This window comes from Narcine bancroftii, chromosome 5 (assembly GCF_036971445.1).
Source record: "Narcine bancroftii isolate sNarBan1 chromosome 5, sNarBan1.hap1, whole genome shotgun sequence".
Classification (NCBI taxonomy): domain Eukaryota; kingdom Metazoa; phylum Chordata; class Chondrichthyes; order Torpediniformes; family Narcinidae; genus Narcine; species Narcine bancroftii.
Window position 1 is genome coordinate 151,518,172 of NC_091473.1, and position 18,610 is coordinate 151,536,781.

At 40.5% G+C, this 18,610-nt stretch overlaps 1 protein-coding gene across 3 annotated transcripts in view; it reads right to left on the reverse strand.

Moving 5' to 3' along the window:
* Nucleotides 1–18,610, reverse strand: part of syde2 (synapse defective 1, Rho GTPase, homolog 2 (C. elegans)) — a 120,126-nt gene that overhangs the window by 40,887 nt on the left and 60,629 nt on the right. For all 3 annotated transcript variants that reach the window (XM_069939396.1, XM_069939395.1, XM_069939397.1), the window contains exon 6: nucleotides 4,141–4,322. In XM_069939396.1, coding sequence (XP_069795497.1) covers nucleotides 4,141–4,322 — 182 coding nt within the window. The remainder of the gene's footprint in view (nucleotides 1–4,140; nucleotides 4,323–18,610) is intronic.

The window sequence follows — 18,610 nt, forward strand, 5'->3', positions numbered from 1 at the left end:
ACTTTTTCTTTCCACTCACATCCCACTTTAAGTATTCCCTATGCCATCGGTGCTCTGTGATTAGTAAGGGATTGCCTAAAGTGGGATGTGAGTGGAAAGAACCACTAGTGTAACTGATCTATATCCTGTTATATTCTCTGATAACCCTCTACACTGTCCACAACTCCACCAACCTTTGTATCATCTGTAAACATACTAAGCTGCCCCCTACTTTTCCATCCGTCATCTTTATACCTCACATGCAAGAAATGTCTAAACACACTCCCTTCTCAATCTTGCATATTGTTGGATAAACGCCAGTGGTAGTTGTTTTGGAACAATTTAGGTGGAGTAGTCAATCCTGGAGCATAATCATCACGTCTAGAGCCGGAGTGCTATTTTGTTGCATAGTTGTTGTCATAGCCATTGACCAGATCAGTTCCTTGATATCCTTGAATTTAATTGCCTCAGGTGTGGTCATTTTGATGGTGAGGATTTGTGAGGGGCAGCCCGGTTATCGGCATGGTAAGGGACAGCCTGGTGAGTGTACCAGTTAACGCAATGCAGTTACAATACCAGTGAGTGGGACCAGGGTTTGAATCCCACACTGTAAGGGATGTCTGCGTGGGTTTCCCCCGGGGGCTCCGATTTCCTCCCACTGTTCAAAAAACATACAGGGGTTGTAGGTCAATTGGACGTATTTGAGTGGCACAGGCTCATGAGGCCGAAGATGCCTGTTACCAGGTCTAAATTTAAATTTGAAATTTCAATAGAATGCCAACATGGAGATTATATGCAAACTGAGGTAAAATTGGGATATAACAGAATAACTTTGCATGCTGTCTTGATTGATAGAATGGCAGGTAAAGAGGAATAATTAGAAGACAGGAATTACCTTCACCTTGAGACTAATCAATGTACAATTTCTAGGTACTAATATCACCAGCCTTAATGACTCCCTTGCCAAATTATCCAAGTTGCAAAGTATTAATTATTATTGTTTGCTTATCAATGGAAGGAAGAGGACACAGTTCTAGAAAATAATTACAATTTCAAGTTACTGTATTTAAAGAAAAAAATCAGCTCTGCTAAAACCCAGAGTTCATGATTCAAATATTTGACTCCAGAATGTTTTTTTTTAAATTTCACCTTGAGACACAATTAGCAAATTTTAAGTGGGCATTATTGCCAACTACTGTGCACCAACATTTTACAGAATTTCTACTGACCTAAAATCAAGGAGTTAAAACTTTATTCACTTCATGTTTTACCTCTCATCAAGTAAGTATTGACAGAATTTTTTGGTATTTGCTTATCAATATCATAGATAGTCAAATTTTAGTAAACTAAACAATATTTTGACATAACAGATGTAATAAAGCTTTGAACATTGAAAGCTCATTTGACTGTGGTCTTGGAAACCAGCCATCAGACATGCCTTCCATTGAAAACACAATGGAACTGCAAATTATCCAAATCTTTAACCCAGTTTCAAAACTAAGTTTAAAAATGAGAACAACCCAATTGATTCAGATAAATATATGAAATAGAACAGCCCTGCACAAAAAAAATCCTTCAGCCCGCAATGTCAGTGTAAACTGCATACATGCTCTGTATCCCTCCATTCCCCATTTGTTCAGGTACCCCTCTAAATGGCTCTTAAATATCATTATATCTGCTTCCACCACTTCCCCTGGCAGAGTGTTTCAGACATATACTCTGTGTAAAATAAAAATTTGCTTTCTAAATCTCATTTAAACTTTTCCCATCTCACCTTAAACCTTTGCCCTCCAGTATTTGACATCTCCACCTTGGAAAATAGACTATCTATGCTTCTCAATTCTATAAAATTAAATCAGTTTTGTCCAAATTATTTCTATATTTCTCAAACAGAGGTCCCAGCATCGATCCTTGTGAAACACCACTGGTCAAAGAACTTCAGTCAGATTAACACACCTGTCTTCTCCGGCCAAGTCAATTTTGAATCCAATCTACCAGGTCTCTGTTGGTGCCATGCATCTTAATCTTCTGGATTCTTAGCAAATGTTTTACTAAAGCCAGTGTACGCATCATTCTCTGCCCTACCTTCATATTCGTCATCTCCTCCATAAAGAATCAGTGGAAAGAAATGACCTCCCCAGCACAAAGCTATCACAACCATCTCTAATAAGCCTATGCTTTTCTAGATGCAAGTTTGTCCTTTTCCAATAATTGCCTTACCACTGGCCTATAATTTTAAACAAAGGAAGACCGGCTATTTTCTTGACTTCTAGGATTGCATCAGTAACTAAAGAAAATACAAAGATCTCAGTCAAGACTCAAACAATCCCCTCTTTTTGCCTTTCCCAAAACTCTGGCCCTAGGGTCTTATCCACCTTAATGTCCTTCAGGAGACACAACACCTTCTCCTTGATATCAACATGTAGTAGAATATCTCACTACACTACATGCTCTTGCCTTCAAATACCGATGCAAAGTACTTATTTAGTACATTTCTTTTGGCTCCAGGTACAAAATTTCCTCCTTTTCCCATGATTAGTTCTACTTTCTCCATAGTTGTCACCTTGATTTTAATGTATCGATGTCATGTCTTGGGACTCTCTTGAATCTACTTGCCAAGAACACTGCATGGCCCCTTTAAGTCCTCCTGATTCCTTGTTTATTTCCAGCATTCTTTATATTCCTCAAGGGCTCTGTACAATTTCAGCTTCCTGAACTTCATATGAGCTTCCTTTCTCATTTTGACTAAATTCCCATATCTCTTGTCATCCAAGTTTCCAGAACCTTGCCATCTTGTCGGTTTTCCTCAAGTGAACATGTTGGCCCTGAATTATGTGGCCACATCTGACATGGACATGCCCAATAGTAGTTGCTCCCAACTTATTCTCCCCAGCTCCTGTTTAATATTATTACAATTAATTGCATACACAAGTACTGGGATAGTCAGAGACTGATTAGAAATAGTCAACATGGCTTTGTACCTGGTAGGTCATGTCTAACCAATCTTAGAGTGTTTTGAGGTGTCTACCAGGAAAGTTGATAAAGAACGACTGTAGATGTTATCCACATTGACTTTGATAAGGCCTTTGACAAGGTCCCATCATGGGAGATTGGTCAGGAAGGTTCAGTTGCTTGTCATTAAGAATCAGGTAGTAAACTGGCTTTCTAGGAAAAGCCAGAGTGTGGTCCTAGAGGATTGCCTGTCTGACTGGAGTGACAAGTGGTGCCTCAGGGATTGAGGCTGGGCCCATTGTTGCTTGCTATCTATAGTCAATGATCTGGATGATAATGTGGTCAATTGGATCAGCAGCTTTGCAGGTGACACTAAAATTGGAGGTGTAGTGGATGGCAATGAAGACTCTCAGATTGTGCAGTGAAGAATTTTGTGTGAAGAATCTACATTTGTATGAAGATTTAGCAAAGCAAGTGTGGATCACAAGCCAGCAGGAATGTACTAAGGCAGTGGTTCTCAACCTTTTTCTTTCCATTCACGTACCACTTTAAGTATTCCCTATGCCACTGGTGCTCTTTGATTAGTAAGGGATTGCTTAAAGTGGGATGTGTGTTTTAATTGTACCTCATTGACTCAATATGTGCACGGAAATGAGCCAACGACAATTTTTCTCAAGCAAAATATTTCAGTTACAATTGGATCTTGAGCAGTGAGTCTCAACCTTCCCTTCCCAGTCACATCCCACCTTAACCTATCCCTTACTAATCACAAAGCACTGATGGCCTAGGGATTACTTACAGTAGAAAGTGAGTGGAAAGAAAAAGGTTGAGAACCCCTGCACTAAAGGCTGCCTGGTAGATCTGTTGAGACCACTAGAGTGCATGGTAACCAAAAGGCACAGGTTGCGATCAGTTCAAGCAAGCCAATATACTCAAGCTTTCTGAGTAAAGAAATGTTATATGCTGTATTCCTCTAAGATTAAAATTATAAACTAACATTTTCAGCAATATTTGTTAGATTGGAGAATGATAAATAATAAGATACACTTCCAAATAAAGTACATTTGCAGACTTAGCCCAGTAATATACAATCAGATGACAACAACTGAATACATTTATTGCCCCAAAACATTACTGGGCTCTAAAGTACTATCAATTAAAAAAAGGAACATTAATTTTATTTTGTTCAGACAGACTTTTCACGCTTACCCTCTCCACTTCAGGCAGACATTCCAAGAGACCAGCTGTGTATTCAGAGTCACTAAGGTCATTCTCACACCCAGAAGAGGTCATCTTGAGGGGTTGCTTAGCCATGGTATCTAAAACAGCTTCATACAGCTGCTTTGTTATCAAAGGTGATGGTAGTTCCCTCAAGTAATCCTTGAGAACACCTGGACAAGCAAAGAAAAAAGTGAGACCATTCACCTTTGTCTGTTTAACCCCAAGAACGACACAATTCCTTCACGGTGTTGGGCGAGAAAAATAAACTAACAGCAAAAGAGGAAGGATATGTGTGAATTTATAGAATGGGCAATAATCACACTGAACAAAAATGGGCATATTTTTGAAGGATATTACATTATAACAAATTACAATTAATCAAACACGTGAAAGATCAAGAGACTTGAAATACTACTGAGCATTTCATATCATTCCAGGATAGAACACAGCTGGAGGAAAAAATTTTGAAAATGCCAATATATTAAGCAAGCTTAGCATAGATGTATCTGAATGCAAAATCTGCAATTCATCAGAATTTCACACTTTCTGGTCTGAATTTGTATAGTACCTTTCAAACAGTAAACTATTCTATGCAAGTCTGTGCACACTAACCACCCAAAACTCTCATTTATAAAAAATGATATTTAATTATTTGTACAGATAAAATTATTATCCTGCATATGTATTATTAGTATATACATGTGTTATGTCCTGCTGTGTGTCTGTGTGTTTTGCACCGAGGACCAGAGAACGCTGTTTTGTCTGGTTGTACATGTACAATCAGATGACAATAAACTTGACTTGCATTTGTAGAGATGGAAATTTAAAAAAGTCGTTTCATGCAAGCTATTAGATTTAACCAAAACCTAATGCCAAGGTGGAGATTTAAAGAGTTGGGCTGGGGGTGTGGGGAACAAAAGATACAGAAGACTTTAGGGAAGACATTTGCTAGTCTTTACTGTTGCCAATAGAAGTTCAGGATTGCATTGGATGATTCTATGGATAACATAATTCAATGTGAAACAATGTTCATGGAGAGGCATGGAACTGTTGGTAAAAAGAGCACAAAGTTTGTGACAGGGTTGAAAAGAAGGGGTTTTGGAATTTAAAAGTTAACCAGAACTAATATTCCAAACAAACAGCAATTGCATTGCATAAAAGTAATTTCTTCCTGCAAAGAAGGGGAAAAAGTTGTTAATTTTGGACCATAGCAACTTGTATACAGGGAAGCACAGATAGCATAGTGGTTAGTGCAATGTTGTTACAGCGCCAGCGATCGGGACCGGAGTTAGAATCCCACGCTGTCTGCAAGGAATTTGTACGTTCCCCTTGTGTCTGCGTGGGTTTTCCCTGGGGGCTCCGGGTTCCTCTCGTCCTTCAAAACGTACCAGGATTGTAGGTCAATTGGGAGAAATTAGGCCAAAATGGCCTGTTACCATGCTGTATGGCTAAATTTAAAACATTTAAGCTTCCAGAGTTGTCCACGAGTGTTAAGCTACAGAGCAATTACATCAGTAGGATAAAAAGATAGAGGATGCTTTTTAACCATCCACATCATAGAGGGTCAGAACTCAGCTCAAGTAGATGGATAGGTATCCAGCTACAACGTTTTCACAAAAGTGTCCATTTTCGGAAAACAATTATATTGTGAGTGAGATTTTAAAACTGGAATGAAAATTGACAAGAAAAAAGAAATTGAAGTCTTGTCAGATTTCCATTTGATGCAAATGAACTCAAATCCTGAGAATCATTCTTGCAGAGTTTAGAATCAACAAGAACAATTGCCTTGTTGTTCAGAATAAATAATGTACACTAAACGCTTCATAGTGCATTCTATTTAATAGAATTTACTCAATTAAAATGCAGAATTCTCAGAGTATTTCAATCTCCATCCCACTTTTGCTTCCTTCTCTCTTGAAGGACAAACTCAAATTAAGAGTTACCAAGTATCACAGTCACATTGACATAACAGCAAAACCCCAATTCAATCAAGGCCACACGTACAAATTTCCAACAGGATTTAGTCAACAGCTCAAGGATTCCCAGGTTTTTCCAATTCAATACAATCATGTCAAACATGATGTATAGTGTTCATCGTGTAATGGTAGGACTTTATCTCCAGAGGACTCAAGGTGGTGACTTCTAGCCAGTGCTATCATGGAAAAATGCATCGACAAAAGGTAGATTGGCAAAGAGTACAACAAGCAGGTATATCCACATATCTTCAGTAATGAGTTGCAGTGCCTCCAATCCACCCTTGGTGAGACACTGAAGTCCCCAACTCAACATCCTTTGTTCCCTTGCTTACTTTCAGTGTCCCTCCAACTGATCAACTTGGAAGTATGAAGCAAGTTCTGTCTGTCATTTACGATCTGGAGTTAAGCTGTTGACTGGTTGTTCAATTTTGGAGCCAGTGCCCAGATGTTTGTAATTACAACTTTGCAATACAAATGGACTGAGAGTTACTTTGTTGTGTCTGGATTTAGTACTCTAGGTGTCATTTCAGTTTTGTTATTTCAATGTCATGGTTACGCTGCAACTGGCTTACAATTTCAGAGGGTGTTCAGTTTAATTAATGGGTCTGAAATCACGTAACTCAGAGCTAAAGGAAGAATGAAATATTTTCTCTCTGGACGAATATTAGTGAACCTGATGTGTTTTGTATCTGTTTCTTTTTTGTGGCCACCTTTAACTCCACATTATTAATCTGAACACAAATTCCACACAGTAAAATATCTTCAGAATGCAAAGCACACATCAAAATAAGAATGAACAAATCAAACAGTGAGCTGTAGCAATGAACTGTAAAGGATACAATGTCAGAAAGTGTACAATCATGCACCTTGGCATTAAAAAAAAACAAGCAGACTATTTTTTAAATGGGTATAAAATTTAAAACACCCTGATGCAAAGGGACCTTGGAGTCCTTGTACAGGAGAGCCAGATGTCCATGGCGAAGAAGGCAAATGCAATGCTGGCATTAATTTTGGGAGGAATAGAACACAAGAGCAGGGATGTGATGTTAAGGCTTTAAGGTACAGGTGAGACCTCACGTGGGGTATTGTGAGCGGTTTCAGGCTCCTTACTTAAGGATGTGCTGACGTTGGAGAAAGTTTAGAGGAGATTCACAAGGATGATTCTGGGAATGAAAAGGTCATCATATGAGGAGTGTTTCACAGCTCTTGGGCTGTATTCATTGGAATTTAGGAGAATGAGGGGGAATCTCATTGAAACATTTTGAATGTTGAAAGGCATAGACAGAGTAGTTGTAGAAAGGTTACTTCCCATGGTGAGAGGGTCTGGAGCAAAAGGACACATCTTCAGGATTGAAGGGCATCCACTTAGAACAGAAATGTGGATGAATTTCTTCAGCCAAAGAGTGGTAAATCTGTGAAATTTGTTGCTACAGGCCATTGTGGAGGCCAGGTCATTGGGTGTATTTAAGGTAGAAATTGATAGGTTCTTGATTAGCTAGGGCGTCAAAGGATATGGGGAAAGACTTGGCAAAAATGGTGGGGCAGACCCGATAGGCTGAATAGCCTATTTCTACTCCAATGTCTTATGGTCTCATGGATGGCTATTTATCTCGAGGTAGCAGTGAGGCAATCGGGATGGGGAGCAATATATTGAGATCAGAAATGCAAATGAAGAAACATGATTCACAGGAAATAATTTAAGTTTCTTAGAACTAGGGAATAAGAGTAGACAAATCAGTAAAAGCAATGTATTTCTTGCAGTATATTTTTCAACAATTCTCTTGAACAAATGGGCCAGAACTTGCTGTCATTAAATTGGCATCCATTCACATGACTGACCTACAAGTACGAACTTCTTTGATCTGAATCCAATACTGATTTGCCAACTAAGCTGCCTTGTGCCAGGAAGGTTTCTTAAAGGTGAGGCAGAATGTCAAACTGTGAAACATCCAAAAAAATATTTTGCTAACTCGTAAGCTATACCTCAAACGTTTGCCAACTGACATCTCAGACTACGATATTCAACCATTTTTACATTCCAAAACATTAAAAAGCCAAAATTAATGAATCTATGTAAAAATTGAAAAACATAATTTAATACTTGAAAAGCTACAACACAAAAATATTCAAATGAAATCAAAAGAAGAAAATGTAAAATAATACATACCCTCTTGCATGCCTGTTCCTGTCCATTGAAATAAATAGGCTCACTGTTAGTGTGCCAGACCTAACCAGGTGCCAGTTCAATAGACTTTTCCAAGAAAATTTAAAACATGTAGATGCTGAAAATCAGAAATAAAAACAGAAAAGGCAGGAAACACTCAGCAGGACAAAGAAAAAGCAGAGGATATTAACTCCTTCTCTTTCCACAGATATTGGTCAAATTATTGAGCATTTTTTGGCATTTTCTGCTTTTATTACAGGCCCATTCCATCAAGTTTATACTCTATTGCTGAGCCCAATATTCACACGAGCCCAATACTAGAACAGCCAGAATCACCAAAGATCAGCTAATAAACAGTACTTAGCACTTTGCTGTTCGTGAAGGGAGCTAAAACCTGGCATTCTGCAGTTGCTCCAATATTATTGTTGCTCCTTCCCAATATTCGATTCTCCCTGAATACAGCTAGAAATAGGCTATTCACACCATCAAGTCTGCCCCACAATTCAATCATGAGCCAATCTACTTTCCCACTCAGCCCCACTGCCAGGACTTCTCCCCATAACCTTTGATGCCCTGGCTAATCAAGAACCTATCAATCTCTGCCTTAAATACACCCAATGACCTGGCTTCCACAGCAGCTGGTGGCAACAAATTCCACAGATTCACCACCCTCTGGCTAAAGAAACTCCTCCGTATCTCTGTTCTGAGTGGACACCCCCAAATAGTTGCAATAATGATCACAACACCTCCTCACTTGTCAGGAAGGTGCAACAGCCACTGCACTTCCTGAGAAGACTGAAGCGGGTGAGGCTACCGGTCACTGTTATGTCAACAGCTCTATCGTGAGTGTTCTGGCCGGATGCATTACAGTGTGGTATGTTTGCTGCAGAGTAATGGATCAGAGGTCAATGCACAGGTCTCCCTCCCACCCCACCCCCCATCGATGTGATCTATCAGGATCGTCGCCTGAAGAGGGCATGCAAAATTATTGAGGATCCCTTCCACCTTGCACACAGCAATTTTCAGCTGCTCTTGTCAGGGAAGAGATACAGGAGGATCAGAGCCAGCTCCACCAGGCTGAGGAACAGCTTCTTCCCACGGTCAGTGAGAATGCTCAACAACCTAAGGAACTGCTCCCACTAACTATCCGAGTCTCTCATATTCATGAAACAATATTTATTTATCTATACGAGTAATTGTCCTATATATATATTGTTTGTTTATGTGTTACGTCTGGTTGTGTGTCTGCATGTTTTGCACCGAGGACCAGAAAACGCTATTTCGCCAGCTTGTACTTGCACAATCAGATGACAATAAACTTGACTTAAATGATCAATCATATTTCACAACTTACACATCCTTATTCATAGAGTTAGAGTTATACAGCACAGAAACAGTCCCTTCAGCCCAGGTCATCCATACTGACTAGGTTTCCCATCTAAATTAGTCCCATTTCCTTGTATTTATTCCACATCTCTCTAAACATTATCTATCCAAATGTCTTTTAAATGTTATAATTGAACCTGCCTCCACAAAGTACTTTTGCAATTCATTCCATATACTCGTCTCTTTCAGTGTGTAAAAATGTCCCTTAAGTCTCTTAAATCTTTCCCCACTGATCTATGCCCTCTAGTTTTAGACTCTCCTGCTCTGAAAAGACTGTGATTTTTATACCTATAAAAGTCACCCCTCAGAGTCCGAAGCCTATCCAACCTTTCCTTATAGCTAAACCCTCCTAGTCCTGGAAGCTGGAGAAACTCAGGTCAAACTGTGTACTTTATATTGCAAAGATACATAACCAATGTTTTGGGATGAAGCCCATCATCAAGGAATGGAAAAATGTTGGCAGGCGCCCAAACAAAATGGTGGGGGAGGGGTAGGGGAGCACAACCCCACAGGTAGGAAGTAATAGGTGGATAAGGGAGGAAGGGCACACCAGCAAACAAGGGGAGGGGAGATAGTTCTGTGAAGGGAGAGGGAAGGGCTTGGAGAGCTGGAAGAAAGAAGACATGGGGATGGGGAAGAGGGGGAAACGGAGTAGGCCAGCAGAAAGCAGAGAATACCATCTGGCTGGAGTAACAGTGACATAAAATTATGTGTTGCTCCTCCAGTTTACAGGTTTGACAGTATATGAGGCCATGGACAGACATGTCAGCGTGGAGTGGTGCACAGAATTGGAATGATTGACCACTGGGAGATTCGTGTCTCTGATGTGGACGGAGCGAAGTGCCCAGTGAAGCGATCTCCCAGTCTTTCTGATGTAGGGAAGGCCACAAAGAGAGCAATAAATTCAGTAGATGACTCCTCAGATACACAAGTGAAGAGTTGCTTCACTTGGAAAGGCTGTTTAGAGCATTTCATGAACCATATAACAATTTACAGTACGGAAACAGGCCATATCAGCTCGTCTAATCCACACTGATTTATCTGAAACTCCACTAGTTCCACCTACCCACTCCCTTGCCCATAACCCTCCAATCCCCTCACATCCATGTACTCATCTTTCTCTTCTTCTTCTTTGGCTTGGCTTCGCGGACGAAGATTTATGGAGGGGTAATGTCCACATCAGCTGCAGGCTCGTTTGTGGCTGACAAGTCCGATGCGGGACAGGCAGACACGGTTGCAAGGGAAAATTGGTTGGTTGGGGTTGGGTGTTGGGTTTTTCCTCCTTTGTCTTTTGTCAGTGAGGTGGGCTCTGCGGTCTTCTTCAAAGGAGGTTGCTGCCCGCCGAACTGTGAGGCGCCAAGATGCACGGTTTGAGGCGATATCAGCCCACTGGCGGTGGTCAATGTGGCAGGCACCAAGAGATTTCTTTAGGCAGTCCTTGTACCTCTTCTTTGGTGCACCTCTGTCACGGTGGCCAGTGGAGAGCTCGCCATATAATACGATCTTGGGAAGGCAATGGTCCTCCATTCTGGAGACGTGACCTACCTAGCGCAGTTGGATTTTCAGCAGCGTGGATTCGATGCTGTCGGCCTCTGCCATCTCGAGTACTTCGATGTTGGAGATGAAGTCGCTCCAATGAATGTTGAGGATGGAGTGGAGACAACGCTGGTGGAAGCGTTCAAGGAGTCGTAGGTGATGCCGGTAGAGGACCCATGATTCGGAGCCGAACAGGAGTGTGAGTATGACAACAGCTCTGTATACGCTAATCTTTGTGAGGTTTTTCTGTTGGTTGTTTTTCCAGACTCTTTTGTGTAGTCTTCCAAAGGCGCTATTTGCCTTGGCGAGTCTGTTGTCTATCTTGTTGTCGATCCTTGCATCCGATGAAATGGTGCAGCCAAGATAGGTAAACTGGTTGACCGTTTTGAGTTTTGTGTGCCCGATGGAGATGTGGGGGGGCTGGGTAGTCATGGTGGGGAGCTGGCTGATGGAGGACCTCAGTTTTCTTCAAGCTGACTTCCAGGCCAAACATTTTGGCAGTTTCCGCAAAACAGGACGTCAAGCGTTGAAGAGCTGGCTCTGAATGGGCAACTAAAGCGGCATCGTCTGCAAAGAGTAGTTCACGGACAAGTTGCTCTTGTGTCTTGGTGTGAGCTTGCAGGCGCCTCAGATTGAAGAGACTGCCATCCTCTTAAATGACAGAATTGAACCTGTCACAACTACCTCTTCCGGAAGATCATTCCACTCAGCCACCACTCTCTGAGTGAAGAAGCATCCTCTTATATTACTTCTAAAAGTTTTCTCCCCTAACCCTTAACTTATGTCCCCTTGTACCAATCTCCCCTACCCTCAAGGGAAAGAGCCTATTCACATTGACTCTATCTATTCCCTTCATAATTTTAAATTCCTCTATCAAATTCCCTCAACCTTCTACGCTTCAGTGAATAAAGTCCCAGTCGACTCAATCTTTCTCTGTATTCAAAATACTGCAACCCAGGCAACATTTTCGTAAACCTTCTTTGCACCCTCTCAACCTTTTTCTTTATTGCACTTTTTCAGTTTAATGAAATCCTTCCAATAACAAGCCAACCAGAATGATAGGCAGTCTCCTAAATGTGGCCTTACCAATGTCTTGTACAGATGCAATGGCCATCACCTCTATAGCAGGAGCTGGTCATAGATTTCCAGAAGGGTCAAGCTCATTCCCTTATCTGCATCAACAGTGCAGATATATAAATAATAGACAGCTTTAAAACTCCAATGAGCTGTTCTGATCCAACCACATCGATGGACAAGAAAGTGCACCAGTCCCCTACCTCTCAGAAGCCTGAGGAAATTCAGCATGTTGCCTGCATTCCTCAACAATTTCTACTGATGCACCATTGAATGCATCTTGTCCAGATGTATTACTGCCTGATACAGGAACTGCTCTGCCGCAAGAAACAGCAAAGAGTTGTGAACACAGCACAGACCATCACACAAAATCTCCCTCCTTCAAGCTTTCAAGAGGGATCTTGTCCAATACTGTACTAAATTCCATGTTGACAATGTCCACTGCTAACTGAGGAGGTGACAATCATCTTTGTCACCCCCTCAGAAAACTGAATCAAATTGAAACTGAGACAGGACCTCCTCCATTCAAATTGAAACTAAGACAGGACCTCCTCCATTCAAATTGAAACTGAGACAGGACCTCCTCCATTCAAATTGAAACTGAGACAGGACCTCCTCCATTCAAATTGAAACTGAGACAGGACCTCCTCCATTCAAATTGAAACTGAGACAGGACCTCCTCCATTCAAATTGAAACTGAGACAGGACCTCCTCCATTCAAATTGAAACTGAGACAGGACCTCCTCCATTCAAATTGAAACTGAGACAGGACCTCCTCCATTCAAATTGAAACTGAGACAGGACCTCCTCCATTCAAATTGAAACTGAGACAGGACCTCCTCCATTCAAATCCCTGCTGACTAATCCCTAATAGATGCATGCTTTTCTAAATGCAAGCAGATACTGTCCCTAAGAATCTCCATTAATTTCTCAACTACAGACCTGCCAATGGAAACACCAGAAAAAAAATATGTCTGCATTTCAGAAAAGTACTGCATGTTTTAACTAATATTAGTAGACTGATCAAAATTCTATTTCTGGAACTAATTTGGAAAAAAAAGCAACTTGGCATTAAAGCAGTCAGTCAGTTTAATGATTTAAACACCAGTACAAGAACTACATTGAACTTTGACTCCCTAAAAGTATCATTCCCCAAGTTTAATTAGCCCATGAAAAGCAGCTGTTTTTTGTTTCATTTCAATGATCTTTTTTTAAAAAACTGTCAATTAACCAGGATTCTTTACCCTGAGCTCAGTCACATTCTGCATCAAGCACGTTTCGATGGAAAGTTAAACCCACAGCCCATTGATTATTTTCTCATTTTTCTGACTCACTGAACTGTTAAGTGTACACATTTAACTCTGACATGCAAATGTATGTGTATGAATGCAGACATGATGCTAAAGCGCTGTGACATGTCTGTTCCCAAAATCAACATGTGAGAGCAAACTGAAAAGAGTCACGACACTTCATTAAAAGTAAGTGAATACCAGACCAATTGCTTTCTGGGTCAAGATTTTCAGCTTTAATACCTATGTTTGGGTCATTGGAAATCTGTCAAATAAGTGATTATCAGATTCCCCCTCACTCTTGCTTTCAAAATAGTTTAGTGCTTGAAAACAGAATGATTACTAGATGTTAAAAAGTTCAATCCAGATTCATGGAGTTCAGTCCATCTCCTCTAATACTCACCAGGTGGTCTATCTGAGCAAGTCTTATCTACCCTCATTTGGCTCATAACCAGCCATTCTCAACAGGGGACATGCACCACTGCCCCTCCCTCAGATAATTTAAGGGGGGGGGGGCCATGGACTGAAACCATAGTCACGAGAGCAGAAGTATAGAAGAAACCAACTTCACTGCTTCACAAGGTAGGGTGCCTATAAACTTTGAGAAATTCTAAGGGAGCTATAGCTTAAAAAAGGTCAAGATTGGCTGCAAATCTTTCCTACCCATGTACCTGTCTAAATGTCTTGTAAACACTTAAGTTTCCTGTAGCAGCTTGCTTCATTCTCTGTTAAAACTTAGTCATTTTAAAATGATATGTACATAATAGAACAGAATCTCAATTGTCACAAAATAAATTAATAAAGTGTTAACTTTTTTTATATAAATCATGGGGAGATCAACTTAAAAACTGAACATTCACAGTCAAGCAGCAGAAGATTTTCAAGAGTAGATCAACCCTGTAATCGTGATGTTTCCCAATCTCTTAATTGTGCTTCTCAATCCAACACTTTTTAAACTAAGCCTCAATCTGAATAATGTGCTTTGGATTCGAAAGGAAGAACTCAGATACAGATGATGGAATCTTGCAGCATAAGGCACACTGCTGGAAGAACTCGATGGGTTGAGCGGTGGCTATGGGGGGGGGGTGGGGTAGAAAATATCAACATTTTGAGTTGAAACCTTGCATCAGAGGGAAAACAGCTAGTATAAAGAGAGGAGAGGGGAAATGATGTGACGGGCGGTAGATGATAGGTGGACCAAGGTGATAGACAGATGGAGCAACTTGGGGGATGAGGAGGGAGAAGGTGATAAGTAGGAACACAAAAGGTACCAGTTCTGGAATCCAATAAAAACAGCAATAAAGGAATACATTATGGGAATGGTGAAGGGCAGATGGTACCAGCTGGGAAAAGAATCTGGTGAGTGAAGTGTATGGACAGTAGCCAACTGGAACCAGGAGGAGGGGAATGAAAATGGTTCATGGGGAGGGGGTAAAGGAAAAGCAGGACAAAAATGAGAGAACCAAAGGTGGATCAGAAGGAGAAAGAGAGTTCTTTCTAGAAAACAGTCGTGGAAGAAAATAAACTTTGTTGATATGCTTATTTTTGATTCAATACTGGAAGAGCAAATCTTATTCCATATCAGAAATTTTTGTGAATACTGCAAGGACAAATTTCTGTAACGTGAATAGCCATGGGATTATCTGTATTATTATGAAGGGATTCATTCAATAGCTTATAATTTGTGTACTGAAGTACCTTTAACAAAAACATGCTGCTATACATCAATCTTCACCTCATCATCTACCAAATGTAAACTGATGTTTAATTTCAAATCATGAGGGCCACAGATAAAGTGAATATTCAGTCTTTTGTTTCCAGGTTAAGAGAGCCTAAGACTAGAGGCCATAGTTTAATGTAAGAGAAAAATTCAAAATGGGACCAGAGGGTCAACATTTTCCACACTGAGGAGGGGAGGTAACTGGAACAAACTGACGGCAGGAAGTGCTGGGGTGGGTGCAATTATGACACTTAGAAACAATTGGACAGAGACATGGTAGGAAAGGATCAAAGAGCTGTCAGGCAAATGCAGGAAAACAGGTTGGTGAGGCAACTTGATTAGCATGGAAGTTGGGCCAAAGTCTTTTTCAGTGGTGCTTGACTAGATACATAGAAGATAGGAACAGGAGTAGGTCATTCGGCCCTATGACTGCAAAACTTGAATACACCTTAAACCATCAGCATTTGTAATAAAAGCCCTCTGCTTTCATCTCAATGCATTTCCAAACCTTTCCAAATTTAGATTTCATCAAGCATCAGGTAGAGTTCTTTAAGGGCATGATAAGGGACACAGCACTTTTGTATCTTCAGAAGGCCCAAGAGGTTCATCAACAAGGTTGTATCCCTTGAAATTGGGGTAATGCACTAACATGAACTGAGAGTTGGTTAGTGACAGAAAGCAAAGAGTGGGAATAAATAGATCTTTCTCAAGTTGGCCAGTTGTTATACGAGAGATATGCAGGGATTGGTAATCAGGTTTCAACCATTCACAATCTATACCAACTATTTGGCTGAGCAGACAAAATAACATTTTCAAGTGAGCTGAATGTTAAATTCAGTGTGGCTGAAAGTACAAGGCTACAAGGTGAAATGGACAACATGGCAGATAAAGAATACAAGGTATCCACTTTTAACAGAAAAGCATATTAACAGAAAAGCGGATTATTTGATATCGATGTTCAATTGGATATGCATGCAATTGCATACACACGATACCGAAGCCTAATCTGAAAGCAGAACAAACAATTAAGTCAAATATTACGTTGGGCTTCATCAAAAGGATTTAATTTCAGGAGGAAGACCAGTGAAATTACGTTGGCCACGCACTCACCGTAACTCTGCACTATCTTACTTATTAGGTATGGAATGTAGAGCTGGACTTGCTCGCAAAACAAACTTTCTCACCGCACCTTGGCACACATGCCAATAAACTTGAACTTGAGATTTTTTTGAAAATGAATAGAGCCTCAATGAAATCACATCAGAAGTATTTGGCCTCCTTACCCAAGAAAGAATCCTCTTGTTATGGAGGGAATACAACAAAAGTTTAAAAGACTGGTTCCAGGAGGCTTTCTGCTCAAGGAGACTGGCAGTTATTTACAAATAAATTGACAGGCTCGATGCAGGAATACATTTTCCTGAAGTCCAAGGCCAGGGTTGCAGAGAATAAGCACTAGACCATTTAGGACTGAAATGAGAAAACAGATCTTGACTAGGACAGTAGTGAACTTTGAAATTCTTTACCCCTGATGATTGTGACGGCTCATTGTATTCATCAGAACAGAGCCAGATAGAATTCTGGGGAATAAGAGCATCGGGTGGATACGAAGACAGTGCTGGAAAATGATGCAGGGATGAGATCAGCTATTATTTTAATGAAGGGTGATGTGGTCAAGTGGGCAACCCTTATTCTGTAACAAGATGTTTGTCTATCACTCATCAGTAATTCAAATAGCATTGCTTCAGGTATCATATTTCCTTTAGCAGCCTGGTAAAGTGTTCCTGCACGACAAAAAAATTGGTGAACCTTGCACAAACAACGAGCTGATGGAAGAACACATCCCTGGATAGAAACGGTCAAGAATCTTTATCATGACTAAAGTGGGAAGGAGACATATCTCACCTTCCCACTTCGTCTCGATAACGGATCCCTACACAAAAGGTTGACTGACCATTTCTACCCATGGATGTTGCTGGAACCACTGCATCCCCTCAGTAACTCAATATTCCAGTATCCGCAGCTTTCATAGGTCTCTGGATGAACCCTGTCATGACTTGTACGCCACGTTTAACAAGATAAAGCACTTTAGCAGGTGTATGGAAGATGTACAGACCCCAAATTGTTGGAAATAATTCTAATAAGTTACCATCAATAACTCACATATATCTTCTTCTTCTTTGGCTTGGCTTCGCGGACGAAGATTTATGGAGGGGGTAAAAATCATATATCATAATTTGCTTATTACGTTAGGTTGTTCTTAGAGGAAAAACAGCAAATCAGCTCAGGGTCTCATGTGGATTTTTCCAATTCCTGCCAAGATGTACGTTTTGTAGTTTTATTTGAATAGGTATGTAAACACCTTGTAAATAAAAATTAAAATGCATAATATAAAAAAAATGCCCAACTCCATCAGAGAAAATGCTACCTGTATAAAAAGCATTCAGATTCTGATTTTATACCTCCCACACCCCTATCCAACACAAAGACAAATGCTAAATATTAAAGTTTATTTTTAAAAGTACAGTGCAAACCAACAAAAAGGGGAGTCTGTAATAATTAAAACAGGCATTGCTCATAAATCTGTGCCATGGTTTTCTGTACTTTTTTCAGAACAGCTATGACAGCTGATAAAGAAGAAAAAAATATACAGTCGTCACCATTACACAACTTGAATGGTTTCTTCCAGGCCAAATTTTAATTAGGCAAAAATGCTTTAAGCACTCAATAATTAAAAACCATGGCTCTGCATTCAGAATCTGTCCAGGGCAACAATAAACACTCAGTCAGCAGCAATATTGCTGTCTCCTAGCATTAACTGGTCCTTCCCCAGTTTAATGATATAGACTCACATTCCAGGGTCACAGACTTTCAAGTACCCCAGGGGTCATTCTTTTAAAAAGTCAATTACCTGAACTATGCCCTGTCTGAGTGTACAAGTGGCACCAAGTGTGGTGTTAAGCATTTTTTTTTTGGACTGGATTTCATTATTACTCCTGGAATGCCAAATAACCAATGTTATTTTTTTGAATAGCTAAATAAATGTACATGGATCAAAGGTGACAACTAGGTGAATAGAGTCAACCCTAGCATTCAAGCTGGTCACCCAGTAACACCAACAAAAATCAAGCACAGAGCAAATACAAGTTCATCAGAAATCCCCATTTTCTGAATCCAAGTGATGGGCTGATGCCCAAATAAAAGGATGGGGAGTGGGGGGGGCAACAGCTGCCAGCTAATAGGTGGGAGGGGAGGAAAGGAAAGGAACTAAGGGGTGATGGGGGAAGGGGCAGAGCACTGAGAAAGCTACACTATG